The following is a 23,616-nucleotide window of genomic DNA, read 5'->3' as shown; positions in this document are numbered from 1 at the left end:
AAGGAAAAAAGTTCCCAAGACTGCAGGGTAGATGTGTTCATGACAAACTGAGTCATGAAAAGTGCCATTATGATTTGCCAATTGTGGCAACACGGATATTCATTTGTGGTTAGCAGAGGAGAATGTTTGCTGCACAAACACCACCAATTTCCATCTGCCCTGAGCTGCTCTGTTTCTGCACCAGCTGGTTCAGTCTCTTTCTCTCTCCTGGCTCTCTTTTATCCGTCTGCTGCAAATATTTTCAATATATTTTTGGTATTACAAACTGATATGGCTCGGGGACATTTTGGGTAATAATCAGCCTGCATGATATTCTCATACTCAACATTCTTTATTTCACTGTACGGCAAAGTTTTGGTTTTGGGGTTAAGCTTGAACACATAAAAAAACCTGCAAAAAAACCCAAAAAACAACAACAACACACACATAATTGACAAGAGGACACCACAGTTCTACAGGCCAAAACATTATGCAATACTATTGTAAATGGTCTCTAAAAAGACATCAGGCAACCGATTTGAAACCATTTTGTGTAATAACATTTAGGTGGGTGTAAAAGCTTTAAGACCCTCGTTCTGAGCAGTAAACATGTTTGACTTGGAAAGATAGTCTACCATGGTACATTATCCATTAGACCATCGTAAATATCAGTGTTTATTTTTTATTAGGTACATTATGTAGAAATGTGGAAAAAAATCAGTGGGGCTCCTCTTTGAACTGAAAAAGACTGAGCATTTTCACCCTCCCTGTGAAGATGGAAGGAACATGAATCTGTGCAAATGAGCAGTAAAATCTGTCACTGACTGGCCTTAGTACAGACCTTACATAACAGCTATTTGATGTGGCAACTGAGAGAAAGGCAGACACACGCACACACACGTGTAGAAAGGACAAAACAGACTGTTTTACTATCAGTACTTCAGAGTTTATGAGCTACTTATTCACACTACTATTATTCAAAGTGTCGTTTTAATATCTATCTAATGAGTTGTATTTGTCACCTGCAGCCAGGTAAGATAAGTGCAGCCTACACAGATAAATAAAGGAAAGAAACATTGACCAAAGCAAGACACCCATAAATATCCAGAAAAGCCCTGTTCATGGTAAGTGGTCATTCAAGATGATTTCACTAATGTAACGAAAGGGCAATGAAATTTACTGCATGAGAGTTATGGCACATAATGGATGCGCATGTCAGTGTTTACTGAAAAACTGCAGGAACAAACACAGTGTGTCTCTTGCTTTCATTATAATAGATATAATTAACTACAAAATATGACCTTGCTGTTCTTTTTCCCCCACCCATGAGAGCCATTAGGCATTTTAGGAACCAAACAAAGTGTCCAGGAGCAGCTATTTTTAAAATAAGTACAGCACGTGCTGATAAAGACAAAGTGTTCAGTTTTCATATATTCAACACTTTATTCTGACATGCTAAAATTCTTTCTTGTGCTGACCTACAAGCAGATCTAAAAATAACCAACAAAGAAATCATTTCAAAGCATAACAGCGAAATTAAGTACTAGTAAGCTTTAAGTCTAGTTGAGCAAAGGCTTAATCTTAAACCAACTATATACATATATATATATACACACACATATATATATATATATATATATATATATATATCTATATATCTATCTATATATATCTATCTATCTATCTATCTATCTATATATATCTATATATATATATATATATATATATATATATATATATATATATATATATATATATATATATATATATATATATATATCTCACATTGCAAGGGTCACATTGACAGCGCCAGTGCTTCTTTCAAAAGTAATAACTGTTACACATTTACTAATCAATACATTTAGCTCCAGGAAATAAGGAGATTAGACCAACAGAAGACAAGTGAGAAAGGGAAAATGAGAAATAAGCGAATGTCTGATGAAAGATTGCAAGCGCTTCAGCAGACACAGCCTCTGTCCTCTCATAAGCACAACAGGGGAGTAATTACCCAACTGCCTCCTGCCAGCAACTTACAAACAAAGCCAAGTAAGTAGCCTATAATCAGAATTCTTCCCGCACATTGTTAACCCAGCACATTTCAACTGCATGCCTATGTGTGCACAAATGTGCACCATGTCAAGCTCAGAATATAAATAAGCAAGTATAAAAAACACTTAGGATACTATGCTCTCCAGACAGGGTGTGGTGGTATTACTGCAGTGTCTGCTGAAGAGAGGACACACTGACCTTAATCGCAAAGCTATGCACTAGAACCAATTTTTTCCAAAACCCCCTCCAGGATGAAGACACAGGAAGACTGTTCCATGTACAACCTGGATCCTACTTATCCTACCAGTGATAAATTTGTAAAAGAAAAAGTGATGTCAAAGTATTTTGTGGTACAGCATCCTATAACCAAGTATATCTTCACACAAACATTCAAGGTCTGTATCAAATCATTTTGGACACAAATTAATTCTGATCTGTTACATAATGTAATATCACAAACTGGATGTTTGCCAACATCTAAATCCGTCCTGGAGAAACTGAGGTGGCAGAAAGTACATCTGTAATGCACCTGCAGGCAAACAAAAGTGAGAAAAAGAAAAACTGTTTGGCAGCATGATGCATATGGATGCTGCATGTACAGTGCTGTGTGGTTAGTGACTTATGAGCATATGAGTAATTCTCTTTGGAGAAAGTGGAAAGGTTACGAACACTGAAGCTTTCACATTTCAGTATGATGTACAGTGCATCTAACTTTCTGCATTTTACATGGAATGTAAAAGGGAACACTGTGAAACATTAAAGCAGAAGAAAAAAATTAGATGACATCCATGAGTAAATGAACTAAAACTTACCTTAGCGTTATTTGGCAATCAATAAATTTAACAGTAGGAAATTATTCTGAACAAATATCAACCAGAAAGTGTCTCAGAATTAATTTGGTAAGTCCACAGAAAGAAGCATAAGTGAGTGATGAGTGACGTGACCCATACTCAGAATTCGTTCCCTGCATTTAACCCATCCAATGTGCACACACACAGCAGTGAACACACACCCAGAGAAGTGGGCAGCCATTTATGCTGCGGCACCCGGGGAGCAGTTGGGGGGTTCGGTGCCTTGCTCAAGGGCACCTCAGTCGTGGCCGGCCCGAGACTCGAACCCACAACCTTAGGATTACGAGTCAGACTCTCCAACCATTAGGCCACGACTTGCCCTTAAGTGCTGGAAAGCTGAAATAAAGTCACACTTTCAAGTTCCATATTAATGAGATTTGTATCCTAAGCTGTTGTGCTGTCCAACTGAATCAAGGTATCAGGAAACAATTCTAAATGTCGATGCAACATCCCTTACAAAATCTTTTTATTTCTTAAAATAACTAATAAGACTAATATATGTAAAAACATTTGGTCTGATGAACATACACAGCACAGCTAATCAAAGCCTTTTTATATGAAAGTAAACTGTCAGTTTAAATGTTGTTCTTTTGGCTTCTTCCTCTTCTGAGTCATCACAGCAGATCATCTGGTCCGAATATTAGATTTGGCAGAGGTTTTGTGCCAGATGCCCTTCATGACCCAACCCTCCCATTTTATCCAGGCTTGGGACCGGCACGGAGATTAACCCCTCAGCAGCTGGGTTAGTTCCCTGCCCAATAATTGAAACTGGCCTGCAGCAATAAGAGCGTGGGATCCTGCCACAGGACCACCAGTGAACAAACTGCCAATCTGGATACTTTTCAGAAATTATAAGCAAAATCACTGACTTCCTAGCTGATGTAGGTCAAATTGAGTGTAGCTAATCACAAAATGGCACTGTAGCTAAGCTTTTCTGAATGTGAGCTATGCACAAGTCATCTAATGTTACCTAGCTGGATAATAAGAAGTAAGTAAATTTCCACATGGGAACCTTAAAACGATACACAGTTTGTCTGGAATACAAATCTCACTGTAAGGTATAAACAAATATTAATAGTATTAAAGCTTGGTCATTGCTAAGATCAATAAGTAGTTGCAAATGAAAAGGCAAATATAAATATTGCAGTGTAGCAGGTGGGAGGCGTGGTTGAGCATGGGTCCACACTGACAGGAAGGACTTGGGGGTGAGCTAAAAATTATGTAATATCTCTAGATTTCTCTGTCTCTCCTTGAGCAATGAGCTGTGTGTGTGTGTTGTTTTTGTGTGTGTTTGTTTAGTCATAAGCAAAGCTATGCCAAAGCCATGAAGAAGCAAGATGGAAAGCAGCAATGTAATTTGTTTTGCACCACCAAGTTGAAAACCCAAGTTGAAATGGTCAGCAGCTCAAATCAAATTTATAAAATTAAAAAACAGCCAAGTACACACATACATGCACACGCGCACACACACATTATATATATGAGAGGGAGAGAGAGAGAGAGAGAGAGAGAGAGAGAGAGAGAGAGAGAGAGAGAGAGAGAGAGAGAGAGAGAGAGATGATAATGTTGTAATACACTAAACCAGGCCATAGGGAGTACTAATTTTACCTTAGGATGACCCCTGTGGGGTGGCTGAAGCCTGCGTGAGACAGGACTTTTCAATTTCACACAGGTCATTTTTTCTTCATAGAAAAATGGAAAGAATATAACCATTGTCCTTGATATAACTGCTCTCACAGATGCAATTTCTTTCTGTACTTGTCAGCTGAAGATTTTCAAAGCCCGAGTGAACATGTAAAAAATGTTCCTTAGCAAGCGATTGTATAGATCAGATTTAGGCAAATGCCAGTTAGAACAACTGAGCATTCAGTTCCCTATTTATTAAGTACAGCCATTTTGTATCTACACTCTCTGGTCTTATTACCATGCAAAAACGTTGAAGTTGCTACACTGAGGCTGTAGAAATTTTGACTGTATCCTCCGTTCCTATACACATTGAATCAATCCTCCTTTACCCTGTAATGGAAAAAACCAGCAGATATATGAGTGAAATGCATACATACTTCAGGTTGTGCTGATATCAGAAAATAATCCACTTCATGATGGTACAGTCATTTTGGCTTGTGTTGGGGCGTATCGCACTAACCAGGCATATTTTCTTATTTTCCGATACCAAACATCCTGTTGTGAATTACTGCTTGCTTATCATTTCAAGCTAGATGTGACAGCAATAGTGATTTGTACCCTTTCAAATACACCGCCCAACTGAAAGCTTTGTCAGAGAAATTACAAGCTTACACTTCTTACTAGACTGGTAAATTATTTGATGATAACTTTAAAATTTTTAATTTAGGCTTATTGTAACATTTGAGAGTGGTCAAGACTTTACAGAAATTTCTTAATGTTCGATATACGACACAATGGCATTGTTATTCCACCATGTATGTATGTGCATCACGTATAACCAGAAAACTGCAGCTAGCTGTTGGCTGACTATTCCTGACCCAGTAGTAATAGTGAGGTGATTAAAATTCCCAGCAGCGCTGCTGCACCTGTTACATTTGTATTAGTGCCACATAGCAATAACATGTTATTAGCAGGTCAGGATCACTGCTGTGCTGAGTATGATTCACAATGCAGACAGGTCAGCAGTGGTCTTATAATATAGATCTTATAGCAGGGGGTGAAACAGTAACAGTCATATATGAGTAATGTGCAGTTAATAAACTGGCACACCGTCCAAAGTGTGTGGGGGTGTTGAACATATCATCAGATGTAATTCTCAACATTAAAACATCACACTTCTCCTTTCACAAATGAATTGATAAGCAAAGCCCTAATCAGTAGCATCAACAGAATCATGTAACTTTAATAAGAACAAAGATTTTTCTTTAATCTTTTATCCTTATTTAAAGACTGTCAAGCATGCTTTTCATTTCAAAATGTACCATTTATACCAAAGTTAAGCTTAAGTACAGTCCATTCTTAATTCGTTGGGGTTGTGTAGATTTGGGTTAGAGATAGGGAACTCAGATTCGACACAGTACAGTGGTACAATACTGTATTCAATACCCATCTTGTAATGAGTCTGTCTGTGTTTTGCTTTGTTTCTGTCTGCTGTCATTCCCTGCTGTTAATTGTTGGCTCCGCCCACTCATTTGTTACCATGGACATTAATTGCACTCAATCTCTTCCCCAGGTGTTTTGTCTTAGTCTTTGATTGTCACCGCCTTGTGATTGGTTCTTGTTCACTATATCTACTCTGTTTGTTCACTTCCCTGGTGTTAGTCGTTGTTGGTGTAGTATGTTGTCTGTTTATGTCTCTGTTCCTGTTCCGCTCAGTGTTCTGCCCTGTTTTTGCCTGCTTATCTGTTGCTTGTTTTGGTTTATTAAAAGTTCAAACTGCATTTGGATCCTCACTCGCCTTTGTCTCATCATGACACATCTAACATTGAAAATGATTCTCTCATATGCCTTGCTACATCTACATTGGAGCGATTACAGCAATTACACTGACGCCGTTAAGAATTTCACTCTGCAGTTGATAGACTGTTTAGCACATTTCAGCAACAGCCGTTTTGGTCCTGAGACGAAAACTTTCAAACTAATGCATTTATGACACAGGTGCTCTACCCTGCTGTCTAACCGGTGACAATGCGACATCCAACCTACCATTAAGTGTCAACTACTAGCCTTCATTTAAAACCTGTCACATATTGCTGGTCTACATTACATTCTTTTCATCAATAAATATGTTCAAGAACTATGTTCAAAGAAAAGGGGCAATTTGACTGGCAGGGCAGTTTATCTTTTCCATACCCTAATACAAAATTATCCTGTTTATTCACCAGCAAATGCTTTGAATATTTTTGAATCAATTTAAAAATGTGAACTTTGCTTCTGTCCAGAAACCATATCTTGCAGTGAAAAGCTCAATGTCACATTGTTTAAAAGTTGGAAACCAGTGCAAAAATACAGAACATGTATATGGAAGTGCAGAAAGGCAATGACACAGCAACTTACAAGACATTGAAGCTAGCCAAGACAAGTGTACAAAAGATATCAGACATTCCACAGTCTGTGGGTGGAACATCTGAGGCTGACACTAACCTAAAAGCAACATGTATTATTTATATGTTATGGACACTGGCTTTTGCTCTTTGCACACGCTGTCTCACATTTCAGTCGATTGCTGTTTGCACAATACTTTACAATACCTCATGTAACTGCTGATATAATACTAATGTGTTCATTCCTGTTTTTTACACTCGTAATATTGATTGAACATACAGTATTTACACTGGTCTGTGCTGTTTTTGTGTATTGTCTTTTGGGTAATGCCTTGTATTTTTTTGTCCTGCACTGCCTTTTTTGTCTTTTGTCTTGCTCTGTTTGCACCAGGTTGCAAACCATATTAGGTCCTTATAGCTCTGTCTATGTTTTATGTAGCACCATGATCCTGGAGAAACGTTGTCTCATTTCACTGTGTACTGCAACAGCTATATATGGTTGAAATGACAATAAAAGCTTCTTGACTTGACCTGACTTTTCTCTAGCTACGTACACCAACATACTGGGAGGTCTATTTTTAAATCTGGTGTAGGTCTAGCTGACCTTGGGTATCTACACTGCCTTCACCTTCAACTTCTTGTTGTTCACATACAGCTTTGCTTTTTTTACCGACTCACATTCGCAGCCAGTGTGACAGTTTGTCACATAGAACTTCTCTGACCTTCTCTCTCCCAAACTGCTCCTAAAAGAAAGCAGTTATACTAGTTGCAGAGGGAATCAACACTTCTTTATTGCTAAATGGTAAAGGGATTATAATTTATTATTACTTTTTTAATACGAGTTTTTACCCCGCAATTCATTTCAGTTTTCTGTGTGTAGCTAGAGATACACAGGGGAGTGCTGTGTGCTGGAAAAAGGACCTCAAGATGCAAGCTGAGGAAAATTGATGGTTGCTGGTATGAGGACACACCACAAATATTCTTGGAGCAGAAAGAAGTGATGGAGAAAGGTAAAATGGGACATATAACCGCTGACCTTATCTGCGTGGTACAAAGCTATCTGAAATGCAGAAGAGTCATAGTCTTATTTTGTGTGTAGCCAGAAGCAGTGTAAAAACATCAAGGGGGAAGTCTACTTCAGATGAGAGCTTATTTGTGAAAAACAAACCAAAGCATAAGCCCTTGTTATTCTTGTTCATTTCAGTAGCTTAATTACCTGGACTGAAACAGATAAACATCTGAGCTATCGTATCAAGTACTGTGCCTAATACAATTATCTAAAAATAAAACAAACTCGACTTTCTCCATAGCAACCTCTTGCCAATGAGGCTCTGGAGCACACTAGGTTCCAAGATGCAAATAATCATGGGAGATTTTGTGCACAGACGTATTGGGGGAGTGAGAGGTGCCAATTGTGTCACTCATTCTGCTATGCACATACTCACTCACATACAGATATAGGGACAACACAAGAGGTGTCTCACGAGAACAAGCTAAACATCCAGCACAGAAACAAAGGAAGCTGTTTCCCAGACAGCCTCTGGGGAGATAAAGTCTGTTCCAAAGCACACTTCCTTGATGAATAGCTCCAGATGGGTAAATATGGAGGACAGAAGAGGACTGAAAACTTTCATTTAGACTACAAACAGAACTACTGGCAATGTGTTGTGTGATTTGTGATATTTAATAAAGACATAACAAATATATGCAAAATATGTACAATTGCTGTTTTTAGCAAAGCAGAAATGGATTTTAAGAAACATCTAAAAAATATTTTGTATTTAACATTGAGAGAGAAAAAGGATGTTTTAAACATACAGTGAACCAGCAATTATAAAAATGTACATAATAAGAACAGCACTACCTCTAAACATAAATAACTAATAACTTTATGAAACTCCTGAAACAGATGTCCTGTAGAAATTCATGGCAAGCTTTCTATTTTTTTTGTATAATGTGACTAAATAAGCAATCAAACTATTTTAAAGTGTTTCTTTATCTCAAAATATAACAGTCAATTGGGCCATGATGTTAATTTGTGTTGAGACTGAAACACATTGAGACTGAAAAACCAATGTCTAATGATTCCACCTTGCAAATCATCCTGAACGGCATAGGTTTGATTCCAAAAGTAAAGTCAATGCAACACTCACCTACCTTTGGTGTTCCAAGGGAATAAAATAATATGTTTTGCATATATATATATACACATAATATATATATATACATACATACATACATACATACATACACACACACACACACACACACATCCCTCATTTAAAATAACTTGAATAAAACAACTCAATAAGAACTTAAACTGCTCCCTCAAAATGCAGTGGAAATTTAGAAATCACCAGGCATATGTCCAACAGTAAACACTCCTTCACTGTGTTCATGACATTAAATATTCACTGTACAACTGCATGACTCACTGCTCCATTTTTGGACCACTATAAAAGAAACGTGTCATCCAGAAACACGACATTTAAAGCCTTCTGTTTCCCAGTCATTGCTCTACATATCGTCACCCAACATGGGACCAAAAACTCAGTGTAATCAATGAGGGACTAATGATACTCTAATTACGGCCCTGAATAAACACTTTCATGCTCTCTGGGAATCCATGTGGTTTGATGGAAGATGATGAGGGCTTTTAGTGACCACTGACTCATCTGCACTTATCTTTATTTTATTGCAAAAAAAACAAAACAAAAAAAAACAAACAGAAACAAAATATTTTTTTGATATTTCTTAAAATCCATTTCTGCTTTGCTTTTAATTTATTCACACGAACTCATTTTTAAAGTCCCTTGATATTTATCTGGCAGGATGAAGGCCGTCAGCCCTCCAGGTTGAGTAAACCTTACAGTGGCTACACATTCACTCACAAAAAACCTTGAGGATGCCTGATTGATGTTGCTTAGTAACAGGAGTGCAGGACCTGATTGTCCTTGCCATGTAATAGGAATATGCAGACCTCTAGGCAAAGATGCAGACATGACCCTACATGTTACAGCATCTCACTGCACATTTGCTCTGCATCACTTATAAAGTTAATCATTCAGATTTAACTTTAGTCTTGGCAATTTTATAACAGTTTCTGACTTTTGATGAGCAATACCTGGTTTTTCCAGACAGTGATTGAAGTAAAAAAAAAAATTTTTTTTTAATTTCTCCCACATGTTCTTTAAGAGGCTCCTGTATGCCTTTTACACACGAGTGGAGACTGTCTAGTGATTCTGACATAAAGGCCAGATTGCTGGATTATTTCTGATGTGGTTGTTCTTATGGTAAGTTGTCCTACCTCTGCAAAGGACTTCCGTATATCTCTTATAGTGGCCATTGGGTTTTTTGGTCACCTTCATCACCCAGGACACTGGGTATTAAGTTTGTCTGGATGACCAGCTCTAGAAAGAGTTCTGTCAGTTTAAATGTTGCAGGATGTCCCTGTGGTTAATTTGGAATGCTTTTAGCCAGGAGTCCACCTAATTATCTAAATTATTATATAATTGTAATTATCTATATTATTGTTTGATTCCTAAAACATTTTCAGTTTGTCATTATGAGCACATTTGTGTAGAGAAATGCCAAAAAGTCATTTTAAAATTATATTTCCATTTCAAATTAAAACACAACAAAATATGCAAAAAGGCTCTGAAAACATTCAGAAACCACTGTATTATTGCCTTGTTCATAAAATACAAGTGACCACAAATATGAATATTTCTCTATGGAGAATATGTAGGTATAGAGCAATTCTGCATTTTCCAAACTAACATTCTAACATGGATGACAACCCATATCAATTCTATATTGTTTGCCTATTAAAAAAAACCTTTGGCAATAAGACCTGAAGATGATGAATCCTACATACAATCAAACTGCAAAAAAGCAGAATAACGCTCTTTAATTTTTAACTTTGAGATGTTTTTGTGCCAGCAGAATACAGATTTTTACACTGATAATAGACCTGGACTATATCCTACTCACTTGCATTCAAAATACATTAGGAAATGTATTTTGAATACTATTTTATTTGTTAATAGTTAAAAAAGAAAAAGACCAAACACTGAAACCTGTGCTTCCATTAAGTCAGCTATTTCGTAATTATCCTTATGGTGACAGTAATGAGGCCCTAAGGCTATTACTGGTAGATTAGCTTGAGACAAAAACATAAACAGGAAATGTGATGCTTATTCTTCAACACGCACAGTTATGCACAAAGACGACTTGAATTCTGCTCATACAATATATAAATATTTTAATGATTGTTGCGTTGTTCTCTATCAAATAATATTTGTGAGTCTTGCATCATCAATGTTACAGTTGTGGCATTTGGAAGTTATAGAGAAGAAGAGAAGTTATACTCTGACGCCATTCTAGTTTCAGTGAAACTGTACAGTACTTAGTCATGATATGGCTATGACTGCATAAAAAATGCAAACGTACATGATGTTACATAGAACATCATAAACCATTGCTGAGCAATTTACCACATACCAATACTTTTTATTTCTGTACTAGAGATTACATTTCTGTACCTTCTACACTAGAATACTGTGTTTAAACCAGTATATTAGATTATATTTCCAAATGTTTGAGGACACCTGTCCAGCATACCCATGTCAAGTTTTACTGTGAAACTAACCTTCAAAAGGGTTTAACTGAAACTGGAATTTCAAATGATCCATGGCTAATTAATTTTCTTCCATTATTTTATGATCCTACATATGATCCATTTTTTATTGTTCTCTGTGGTTATGACTGTTATTCACAGATTTAGGCATTGTTTATTTCTGAGGTTCTTATTGTGTAATTTGTTTCTCATTGTGTACCTTGACATTTTATTTCAAATTTTACTGTGCAATGTGATAGTTTGTTTTATATGAACTGAATTTCAAATAACAGATTTTAAACAACAGTATAACTGTAAAATTGCAGCAGTGGTTATTATAGAAATATACTGATATTGTCCATTACAGTATTCTTTAAAAATTAATTACTGTAATAACCTGGCTACTCCGCCACCAGTAAATAATTAGACATTTACAAGATGCTTTCTGCAGACTATTCCGTAAATCGAGGGTATTCAATGTTATCTTTATTGAGACGATGTGGCTTCTGTTGTGGGCCTCATTATTTAAATGTTTTCTTTCTCCATCGCAGAACAAAAAAAATATTGCTAGATGGTTGGCTCGAGTAAAATGCCATAGAGATGGCACCATAGATTAGGATGTCACATAGCTGTATTCTTTAAGGTCATTCTGAGGAAAAAAATTACGTCACTTTGCAGGGAACAAATGGAAAATAGAATGACAGAAAGAAAGAAAACACTACTGTAGGGACAAATTTCCCAATGTGGCATTCCACAAGATTTCTCACACATTGGTCTGCTATACGACTGGCAAGTTATTATACATTGCGTATCAATAAGGAAGCAGATAAAGCATAACCTTTAGCTTTATTCATTAAAAAAAGAAGAAAATACAAAAAAGACACAAGTTCACATTATCACAGAAGCTTATACATGCACACAGAGGCACGAACACACATGCATATACATGCATACAGTACATACATACATCAAGTATTCGATCCACACAATGCTGACAGGGAGAGAGAATGTGCAAAGGTGTCTGTGAGTAAAAGGCACGCTGTGTGTGTATATGCCAAAGTGACAGGTTTTGTGTCCGTATTTTATTTCTGTTAGCTTTATGAGGTACATTTTTCAGTTTTTGCCACTGTACACTAGTATACAAGAGTACATAAATATAAACAGATATAACACGGATTTTATTGGCTTATTATTTATTTATTTATTTTATTTTTATCTTTTTTTTGGCATCTTAGTATATTTGCTTAGTATGTATTAGTGGTGAACACTTGGTGTGCTCTCTGGATTACTACAGCTGAAATGCTCTTAGGTATTCAGGGTTTGGGTGTTCATTTATTCCTTTACTGCTCACTCAGTTTCACTATAAGAGTTTCCACAAGGCCATTAGCCTGCTATTGCATTCTGCATTCAGAAGGGAAGATGTATGTATGCGTGTGTGGTTTACCTGTAGCAGCAAACATTTTTGCCAGCAGACCAAACACAGAACCAGAGTTGAATTTTAATGCAAATACTACATCCTACTAGTTGTTAAAAGATTCTGGGTTTTACATATTAGGAACGTCTGTTTATGTAATTTATGTAATAGGCACATCATTTGTTCAGCTCAGTTCGAACGTGTAAAAAATAACAAAGAAAGAAAAGGAGGATGAAAGCAAGAAAAAGAGCAAAGAAACAGCTATTAATAAACTGGCAGACAGTTTGGAAAGCTCCCAGATGGCAGCAATGAGAGTTGCTCTGGTGAAGTGTGATGGGTTTGGTATTGATACAGTAAGAGGTGTTTCTGGCTGTGCCAGGTCTCTCTGCCCCTCTCCTCACATATACAGGCTATTCACAGGAGGCCAATCAGATAAAGAATATTCACACATTAACTATGACTCTTTTTTCACCAGTACCCTGCAGCTAATGACAGGATAACAGGCACAAAAGAGCAATGTTATTCATTAGATCATAAGAACAAGGGTAAACTAAAATCATTTTTTTCATGTGTCTGTTGGATTACTGCTTTGACACACAAGCTTTGGATACACGAAAGGCTTAAAGAAAAAGCTAGATCTACATAAACATACACTGAATATAGCTCTATATTTATGCAAGAGATATTACATATTTCTTTAAAAATTATGCTTTAGAAAAAAAACAACTAATCATCTTTGTAATCACCTCTAACAGCACTCTGACATTTTAGATCAGAGGAATTGCAATGTACATTTATCAGAGTTATTCAGTGCCTTATAAATCAATTTTTTCAGTGTTTTTCAATTTCTAAGGTTAATATACAAATACAATCTGCAAAAAAAATAAGATTTTACTCTCTTATACAAAATTAAAGTTGGAAAAAATTCTAATTACTGCAGCAGAATTAAGCCACTTCATTAACAAGTATAATGGCTAAAATATAAATATCTTTCTCTCAACTAGTTATTTCCTCACAGGAGACTTGAATATCAGGAACCACAGAAAATTCTGGTATCTTCTTTAACTATTGTTGTTTCACTAATCACCCCAGCTTGTAGTACAAACACACTGACTAACACAAATGTGCTTCAAACCATAAGCTGATCACAATGAGAGCTACATCTGGCTAACTTAAACATATTCTGATTGCTGTGTCCTTTTTGATTTTTATTGAAGTGGACAAATGGCTTTTTATCTTGGTATGATGCATCACTGTTCCCACTCACATTGCCGTGGTTGATGAAGTTGTGCTTGTGGGCTATGCGCTGGGCCTCCTCCTTTCCCCCATGTATGTGAACGGCCCAGAAATTGGTGTACACACCTCGGCTGGATACAGACTGTACCATCAAGCTCAGGAGCAGCAGACTGGTTCTGAGCTGCAGCAGGAGCCAGCGGACCTCCATGAGCACCACAACCACAAAACAACTGTGAAGAGAAATATTTTGGCATAAGAATGCATCTGAGCATGTTCGTGTGGGGCCTTGCATCATTATCTAAACAGCTTCATTTGTCCCTCTCTGCCTCATACAATACCACTGCAACTAAAACAAGCAAAACAACTCAATCTATACTAATGTATATTGAGTGGTAATGGATTAAATCATGCACACGGAGACAGAGATTTGCTTGCTAACTGGGGGAAAAAATCTTTTACAGATTTTTTTAAGGTTATCTGCCATTTCTAAGAAAAGGAAATAACCGAAAGATCATGCAATAAAATTAGAATGCTTGCTTGGCTGTTTCCTAGAACGCATAAAGCAGAAAGAAAATGCAGCATATATGTGAACATTACCTGTTTAAGAGTAACCTTGTGGTGTCAATGAACATTTTGCCACTACCATGATGGTCAACCACAGATGCTCATAAACCATTAAAACACAATAAAATAAAAGAAATAAATAAAAAGGATTGATTGTATGGATAAGTTGGAGTGATTAAGGTGTAAAATCTATCTGATGAAAATGACTGCAAAAATGGCTAAAAAATAATGTTAAATAAAATGATCTATTTAGAGTATTTGTTTGCCATAAACAACAAGCTTATGAAAATACAGTATATAATGCACAATGTAAAAGTGATTGACAAATAATAAATAAAAGACATCTATGTAGGATTAAACTAAACCTAAGAGGGAATTACAGAGCCAAAAATATGAACAAGAACATGAACATTCTTTATTTTCTGCTCTTGCTCTCTTGTTCTTGCTCCAGGGAAGCTCTCTGCAGGATCATGACACAGATGAGATGTTGTTAGATTCAAGCAGGTCTATAGAGACTAGGTGGTTATGCTGAATATGGAACAAGCTCATTGTTTCCCCAGAGCCCACTGCAAAGTTGTACATCTCTCTACAAGAAGAAAAAACCCCAAACAATAGAGGCAGAATAAAAAGCTGCCCTTGGGCCCTATTTTGGCAACAACTGAGATGAAGAGAAATTACTGCCTTTATATTTTCATTCATAATGCTAAATTACAGATATCTGTCCTTTGATCTCAATTAAACTTTGCTAAGAAATGTTTGTCAAAATCAAAAAATAATGCACATTAATCCATTGTGACATATTATGCATGTATATCAGAAATGCGTGCAAAGTTAGAATGAAAATAAATGGCACAGCAGTGTGTGAGAGAGTACAAAGAGAACTTCATACAAACAAACTGTCACATCTGCAACCTGTACTGCTGTGCTCATTAAGTTCAGTACCGTGCAGTGAACTGAAAGAGAAAACTAAGCTACATGCCCATCAGTGAAACTCTCAGAGGAGCGATGGTAAAGAATGATGAATGACTGTAAAAAAGAAGCAAGGCAGCATTTCTTTATACTAAAGCAAATGTGCAAGAAAATGGAAATTATTCAGATTATAAAATAGGTAATAATTTCATGATGAATGTTTTTTCTTCTAGCATCCATTCTGTCTCTCTCTCTCTCTCTTGTGTACACAATCAATTGCCTAATTGGAAACTTACTACTAATATATTTAGGATATTCACTCACCCCATCTATTTAGGTAGCAGTTAAAGTAAAATATAACAGCAGCTGGATACTGACTAACATAGCACATCATAACTTTTTTATTCCTCTGCACCTGATGGATGGTGCTACTTTAACATGCACTCTGATTCTGTCTGAATCAGAAACAACATAGTATCAGTATAACATACACAATAATACAAGTTCAACTAATGTACAAAGATATAACATGCATTGAAATAAAATGTATGATTCTCTTTCACATAACTGCAAAGCGAAGGCATAAGATAAGATGCTAAACATATAAAGCCTTGAATTGAAGCACAATCTTTGACCAGAAACAATGTCGTACCACAAAACAGTCAAAATAAAATAAGATAATATTCTGTATTACTGTGATAAATACCTATGGCACATCTGTTAAAGGTCACAACTTCTTTCAAAGGACACATCTGTCAAAGGTCACAGCTACTGTATTTTATAATATCTGTGCAATAATATCTGTGCAAAAACATGCTGGCAATTTGTTCCTAGACTGAAGTATTAAACTAGAAATAATTAAAATATAGTAATCCATTGTTAATAACATGCTTTTTAATTCTGCTTAAAATGATAGTCAATGTTGCTTTGTCTATATTACAGTTTTTTGGCTTTCATGTGGAAACTACATTTAACTGTCAGCTGCAGAGAACAGAACAAACTGGAAAAATCAATCTGGACATCTACACAGTGCAGCCCCAGCTAAGTGTTTGGAACGCTGCGTGTCGAAGGTAATCATGTGTACTGAAGTCAGTAATTGATACTGGACTGTCACAAAACAGAAATGCTTCAAATGATATATTTGCAAAAAGGTTAACTCAACTGAGCATTATAGTACATTGTAAGCTTAGTTCACTGTATTTCAAAGAAATGCCTATTTTTATGACACCAAACAGTCCCTTAAGGAAGGTTAATCTGACAGAAATATTTCTGTACACTGAGGGATATGCCAGTCATTGATCAAGTCATCTCTGCCATGCCCCCTACTTTCATGAGACCTATGGCAGCTGATTGGTACCGGTTATGACTATACAGTAAGACATTTTACGCTGACATAACATGTAGCAATTTTGTGCTCAGCAGTAGATCTTTAAGAGCTCTGACAATATAGATTATGTGCACAATATTTGTTAATGCATAAGAGAACAAAGCGGTGCACACCTAAAAATCTGCAATGGTTATATAATTTGGTTGCCGGAGCTGAAAGGGAGTTTACAAATAATTTGGAGCATGATTATTTGTAGCACTATTTGGTAAGTTGCTGGTGTTGTGAAGCCACACTAAGTGTTTTTTTTTGTATATGTTGTTGACATTGCAAATTCAGAAAGCATGGTCATAGTGCACCATCATAATCTATTTGAATGCTTTACCAATGCAGTTTCCTAAAAATCTGTGTTTGCAAACCTACTGACTGTTTAATTTCAGTTTGAGGGGGAGGTTTAAAAGTGAATGCTTTTTTCTCTCTATTTATGCGAAAGCTCATAATTTCTCACACTCATTCAAAATGATGAGTTCAGGACCAGATCCATATTGTGCATCCCTAAATGTCGATATGATTTAACATTCTATGTGTATATAATGACAGTGATTTACAGTTCAGCTCTAAATGGCCTTTGCTACATCTCTCAAACGCAGCTGAGAACAAGAGGTCATCATTTTTAATTCATTGTGTGATTTACAGAGAACAGAACACAAAGGAATGACTGACAGTGGCACTGGTGCAGTTCGTTTTGTGGGGAGGGTGAGAACAGTAATTATCACTGCTTAATAACTTTTTGTCGAACACCACTACACATAGCCTTAGTGACCTACACTCTCTTAGCCAGCGTAACATAGTAATGAACTACATTTACTTCACCGGGGTAAGACCTGCGAAGCATGGAGACTGAACAATACAAAATGTGTGTGCATGTCTTTGGAAGCATTGTCTTCATGAATGCAGATCTATCACAATCAATATTATTTTGCCACAATGACAATGCTCTTTCTGTGAGGGTCCCACTTTAAAGCTGTGGAAAAGAAGGAGGTAGTCTGTTCGGTCATTCTTAAAATGGTCTAGTCACCAACTGTTAACCGATTCAAGCTGCTCTGGGAGGAAATGAATCAAAAACAATGGTGACATATTTACAAACCCTGAAAATCTACCCCAAGTTTTAAGCATTAATGTATTCCCATATTACATCAGCATTAGTATTACATAGTGAGCTGAGATAATTCTATCTATTGCAGGTGCTACCGAACGATTTTTTTGCACATGGTCAGTGGCACTTATTCATCAATGTAGCATAAAAATGAGCACAGTTTTAAGCATACAGGGGGAAAAAAAATCTGCATATGACTCATAAAGCTGTCAAATCAAAACAAGTGGTGAATTAATGCAATTGATAAATTAGCGTCAGCTGTTTAGACACAAATCCTACCCACTAGTTCTATATGTGTGTCATATGAATAAAAAAAAATAAAAAATCTAAAAAAAAAAATCTCAATTTATCCAAACCCCCAATCTAATTTACATGAAATACATTGCAACAGTGAGCCAATAAAGAAATGAAGCTGACTAAGAAGTGATTGCATGTGAGGGTACTCCAAACAAAATGATGAAAATCACAAAAATAGAAAACAAAATTAAATCTTAAAATTATAGAATATTCACCGAAAATCTACAAGTCCAAGAGGTTTGCTTTTACAATCCTATTATACAGAATTGAATGTTATCTAACAACTTACTTGTTAGTTGTGAAAACGTGCCTTATTTTCTGTCTTGACCTACAAACGTTGTTTTGTGAACCCTGAAGTTGGATTAAATTTAAACTTTAATAATTAAAGCTATTAATTAATGTACAGTAGGTGAGCCAAGTTTACATCCTGAACCACAGCTGGTGTGGCTCCAAGGTGCTGGAAAGTCATGCAGTGCTTGTAAATAGTCTCCAACTGTTCTGACTGCAAAGGTGCTAGAAGAGATAAGGTGAATGAATAGAAAAGAAGATTACTAAAATAATCAAATGAAAAGTATTGTAGTAGATTACAAAAAGGAATGAAACAACATCTGGCATGTTTTATCACTGCCATAATGTCAAGGAATAGACTAAAAAAATGTATGATGTTTTGTATATCTCTGGTGTGTGCTCAATTATCCAAGGCCATGGGTCCTCAAGTCCTAAGCCTAATGTAGTTCCACGATGATGCTTGTACAGAAGTGTGCCTATTAGTCAATTGAACTCATAAGGATCCATGTTTGTGTGCTGATTCACATTTAATTACAAGCTGACTCTATTCAAACTGTATTAAATACACTTTAATACAAGGCTTCGGTGTATGTTATTTATAGTCAGTTGTATTCATTGATATAGTCATTGTTGATTTTGATTATCTGCAAATCAAGCATTTTGGCGGTTGTTAAAACATTAATGCTTAATTTGTCATGCTCTCCAATGAGAAGTGAGTTACATTGTGCTCTTACAGATACTGCAGAGATGAAAATGATGTATAAAGAAACTATAGATTGAATTTGAATATGCCAAATATATGATCGGATTTGAATATACATGGCTTAATAAGTAATTCCTATTGCCTATGGTTTTCTCCCTGGGAAACCTTCGGCCTTAATTACCTACCAATTTTCCATTAGCACCACAGCAGTGTGATAAGTTCAGGCTAATCCAGGCTCTGGTTTTTGGTTTCTCTTGATTTTGAAAACAAATACTGCATCTTGGAGAGTGAGTGAAAACTTGATTCCCTGTCAACAGTTCAACACTGGACTATACATACACACTGCATTTATACATACTGGACTATACATACACACTGCACCCATGACACTTCTGTACCTGTACAATCTGTTGCACCTTATAATATTTTATATATAATATATTTACGTATATTTACACACATATATTGCATATACGTACATATTGCATATAATGTGTAGTGCTAATGTAAGTATGCCCAATAGTACACTGTGTGTACTGACTATATGTATGAGCATATTGCAAATTTTCACCTGTTTATTTCATTATCTGTTTATTAATTGTACATATTGTACACACATATTGTACTGACTATATGTATGATCAAATTGCACATTTTCATCTGTCAATTAATTATCTGTATGATTGTTTCTGCAATTTCTTGAGAACGCTTCTAAGAATTTCACTCACCAAGGCACGTGTGCTGTGGTGATGTGACAATAAAAGTGACTTGACTTATTGAAAGAATACCACTGCATGTCAAACTTCTATTTTGACATTTTATTTTAAACAATGTGGGATGACAACAAATGCATTTTTATTGTTTACACAAGTTATTGTTTAAATTTACTGATATATGTTTACATAAAATTACACTGAATTTAACTTTGTTGTAATGGATTGGATTAAACCCATGAAAGAATTCTCACACTGTTTCTGGGTACATGCCTCTATGCCAATCAGTGAATGCAGAGAGGAGCACAACAGATTGCAGTTAGCTTGTGGGTGGACTGCACGTTAGTGCATCTCTGCACATCACACCGATCCTCTTGCAACATAAAGATGCAAATGCGAGTTTTTCTGTAAGACTCCTGATTATTTTAGTTGGCTAGCTTGTATTCATCACAGCATCTATGGGAAAGAAAAACATGCTACAAATGTGTCGATCATATCACAAAGCATACAAATGAAATATTAAACATATTTGTCATCATTATAGTTTTGTCTGTGGTGTTTTAAATCACCAGCAATATCCTAGTTCAATTTGACCAAGTGACCTAATTTGAACCCCATGGAAGCAAAAAGCAATGGTTACACCAATATTAAAGATTACAGCAAAGACATAGACCCATGGATTTGCATGGTGATGGAATCAAAAAGTTTTTACGATGCATACTTGCTCATTTCTTTGTATTATTTTTTATAATTAAACCTTGTTGGAGCATGCTCAGATTACTTTGATTTTGTTCCATATATAATAATAAAAAAAAATATTGTAGAAAAGTCTATTAAATGCTAGCTGCTATGCGCAGTTTCAGTTTACCAAAGTACCATAATTACTAAAAGTGTTAGTAGGACCTTGTGAGGAATGTGATCATACAGGCTGAATAAATTAGGTACAGATGCTGTAAAGCTTCACTTAATGTTAAATTATGTAACAGTCGCATTAATGAAAATAAATACTCATGCTCTGTGAATATCAATGTGAAAAAAAAAAAACAGGGGAAAATAAATAAATATCAAATCATTTTGATTTAAAATAACTGTATAGTCATAACTTAAGTTACAATTTATGCAAAATTACAATTTGTATATTGTGAAATATTATAGTCAATATTGTACCTAACAAAATAATCTACAGGCTATATGCTGTCTAGTACATAACCTATAATGTATTTAGGTTAAAAGCAACAAACATCAAGAAGAAGTGAAGCAATGACAGAAATTGAGTGTATATAACAAGAGGTAACATTTCTAATTAGAGAATGAAAAAAAAAACTTTTTAGTACAGTAGTATGCAAGTACCTTGTGATTGCTTGGCAATATGGAGAATATCTTTTTTTGTGCACACTAGTGTGACTGTCACGGTGTATAAGCACCAGATGGAAGAACAAGAGCTTGTCTCTTAGCTAACACCAGCTGGTTAATGCTTACTGTGAGTGCCTGATCAAACAGCATGGCCTGTGCATCACTGATGCTGTACTGTAACTGTTTTCATACTGAACGATACAATACCCATAACCTACTAAATAAACTAAACTACCCACCAAGCTACTCTGGGCCATACTGATTTGCACACCAAGTCTAGCTAAAATATATTTTAGAGAACAAACGTCTGGTAACTTCCTTTTTAACCTAATCTGTGTTGTTCATGTATTTTGCTGTCTAATCTGACTGCATATTGAACTATATAACTGATTTTGTAATACAAAAATACAAATACTCACCAACGTTGCCACTTATTCACCAGCCATCTATTATCTCTTGCAACTTCTCAGCTGGGTAAAATTACATATAATTAATTTGATACCTTTTAAAAATTACATATAATTAATTTGTTTCCTTTTCACTAAGAAAGAAAATGAAATAAGTTTCACTCTTACTGCTATTTGGTTTGTCTACAATCTCACTCATGCTTTTCTCTTTTTCACTCCTTGATTGGGTGAAGCTTTGTAATTGCAACCGATTCTGACCCCAAAATCCCTAACACAACACTGATTGTAAATTACTATTACAGGATTGTTGTGAGACTCATAGAAGCTCAGGAGCATCAAATGAAAATTTGTTTTCCTTTTTTTCTGCCTCAGTAATCAGTCAATTGCTTTTCTGGGGGGAAAAACACCACATTTAAATAGTAATGAAAAAGTATTTTTAAATTCTGTTTGTTTCCTCTGTTTGTTTCCTGTCGGTCACTTCAGATGTTCAGCTTTTTGACCAGGTGACCCACTTTGAACCCCAAGGAAGCAAAAAGCAATGGCCGCATAAGTATCAAAGATAACAGTCCAGTGGATTTGCACTGTGATAAAAATAATACATACTTGTGTTTAAAACACACACACACACACACACACACACACACACACACACACACACACACACACACATATATACAGTGTGTGTGTGTGTGTGTGTGTGTGTGTGTGTGTATATATATATATATATACACACACACACACACAAACTTGTGTGTGTGATTTAAACACGTGTTTAAATCACACAGACACACATTTGTGCTCAAAAGTGTGCATACCCTTGAAGAAATTGTTAAACATTGCTATTTATGAGGAAAATATGACTGATAATGCAAAATAATTCTTATTTAAGGATCACGTGAAGTCATTAATTATAACAGTTATTTGATATCTGTTTAAAACCTAATAATAACTTAAATCACCTAAACAACCCTGATCAATAGTTTACATATCTTGTATGTTTGCCACATTGTATACACAGGTTGACACACAGAGGTTTAAACATGGATGTTTACACACCTGTGACTAATTGTAATTGTAATTAGTGTCAGTGCATAAATAGTCAGTGAGTTTCTCAGCTCATGAGGTGATGCACTGACTTGGCTGGATACTGCACCATGCGACAAAAGAACTACCAATGGACCTGCATAATAAGGTAGTTGAACTTTATAAAGCAGGAAAAGGATACAAGAAGATCTCAACATTTAAAAATGCTAGTCAGTATTGGTCAAACTCTCATAAATAGGTGAACAATACGAGTTCTGTTGATACTACAGTCAGGTAGACCAAGAAAAACCCACTTACTGCCAAGACATTTTTTTTTTGGGATGCAATGGAAAACCCACAAACAAATTTCAAAGAAATACAGGCTGCTCTGTATGTAGTAAATGTACTATACAGATTGCCAAAAAATGGCATTGTCTTTTCAAGGAGCACAATGAGGAGGTACTTGAACACAAATTACTTGCATGGTCGAGAAAGCTGTTACTGTGCCCATGCCACAAAAAGCCCACCTTCAGTATGCCAGACAGCACCTAGACAATCCTCACAGCTTCTGGAGTCATTTGGAGTGATGAGACAAAAATTGAACTTTATTGTCACAATCATAAATGCTATGTTGACTCCCCTGATCTTTACCAGACATGCAACCCCATATCATAAATAAGTTGGGGAAATTTGATTGTTTTCTTTAGGCAGTCATCTTTATA

At 35.9% G+C, this 23,616-nt stretch overlaps 1 protein-coding gene across 4 annotated transcripts in view; it reads right to left on the bottom strand.

The window, feature by feature from the left end:
- The window catches only part of furinb (furin (paired basic amino acid cleaving enzyme) b), a 77,657-nt gene that overhangs the window by 44,225 nt on the left and 9,816 nt on the right, over nt 1–23,616 (bottom strand). For 2 of the 4 annotated variants that reach the window (XM_047819419.1, XM_027173171.2), the window contains exon 2: nt 14,189–14,387. In XM_047819419.1, the coding sequence (XP_047675375.1) occupies nt 14,189–14,365 (177 nt within the window). In that variant the 5' untranslated portion in view covers nt 14,366–14,387. Of the gene's footprint in view, nt 1–14,188; nt 14,388–18,696; nt 18,716–21,883; nt 21,935–23,616 lie in introns of those variants that run through there. The other 2 variants (XM_047819418.1, XM_047819420.1) reach the window with 2 other exon arrangements.

This window comes from Tachysurus fulvidraco, chromosome 10 (genome assembly GCF_022655615.1).
Source record: "Tachysurus fulvidraco isolate hzauxx_2018 chromosome 10, HZAU_PFXX_2.0, whole genome shotgun sequence".
NCBI classification, from domain to species: domain Eukaryota; kingdom Metazoa; phylum Chordata; class Actinopteri; order Siluriformes; family Bagridae; genus Tachysurus; species Tachysurus fulvidraco.
This window is presented reverse-complemented; position numbering and strand designations above follow the sequence as displayed.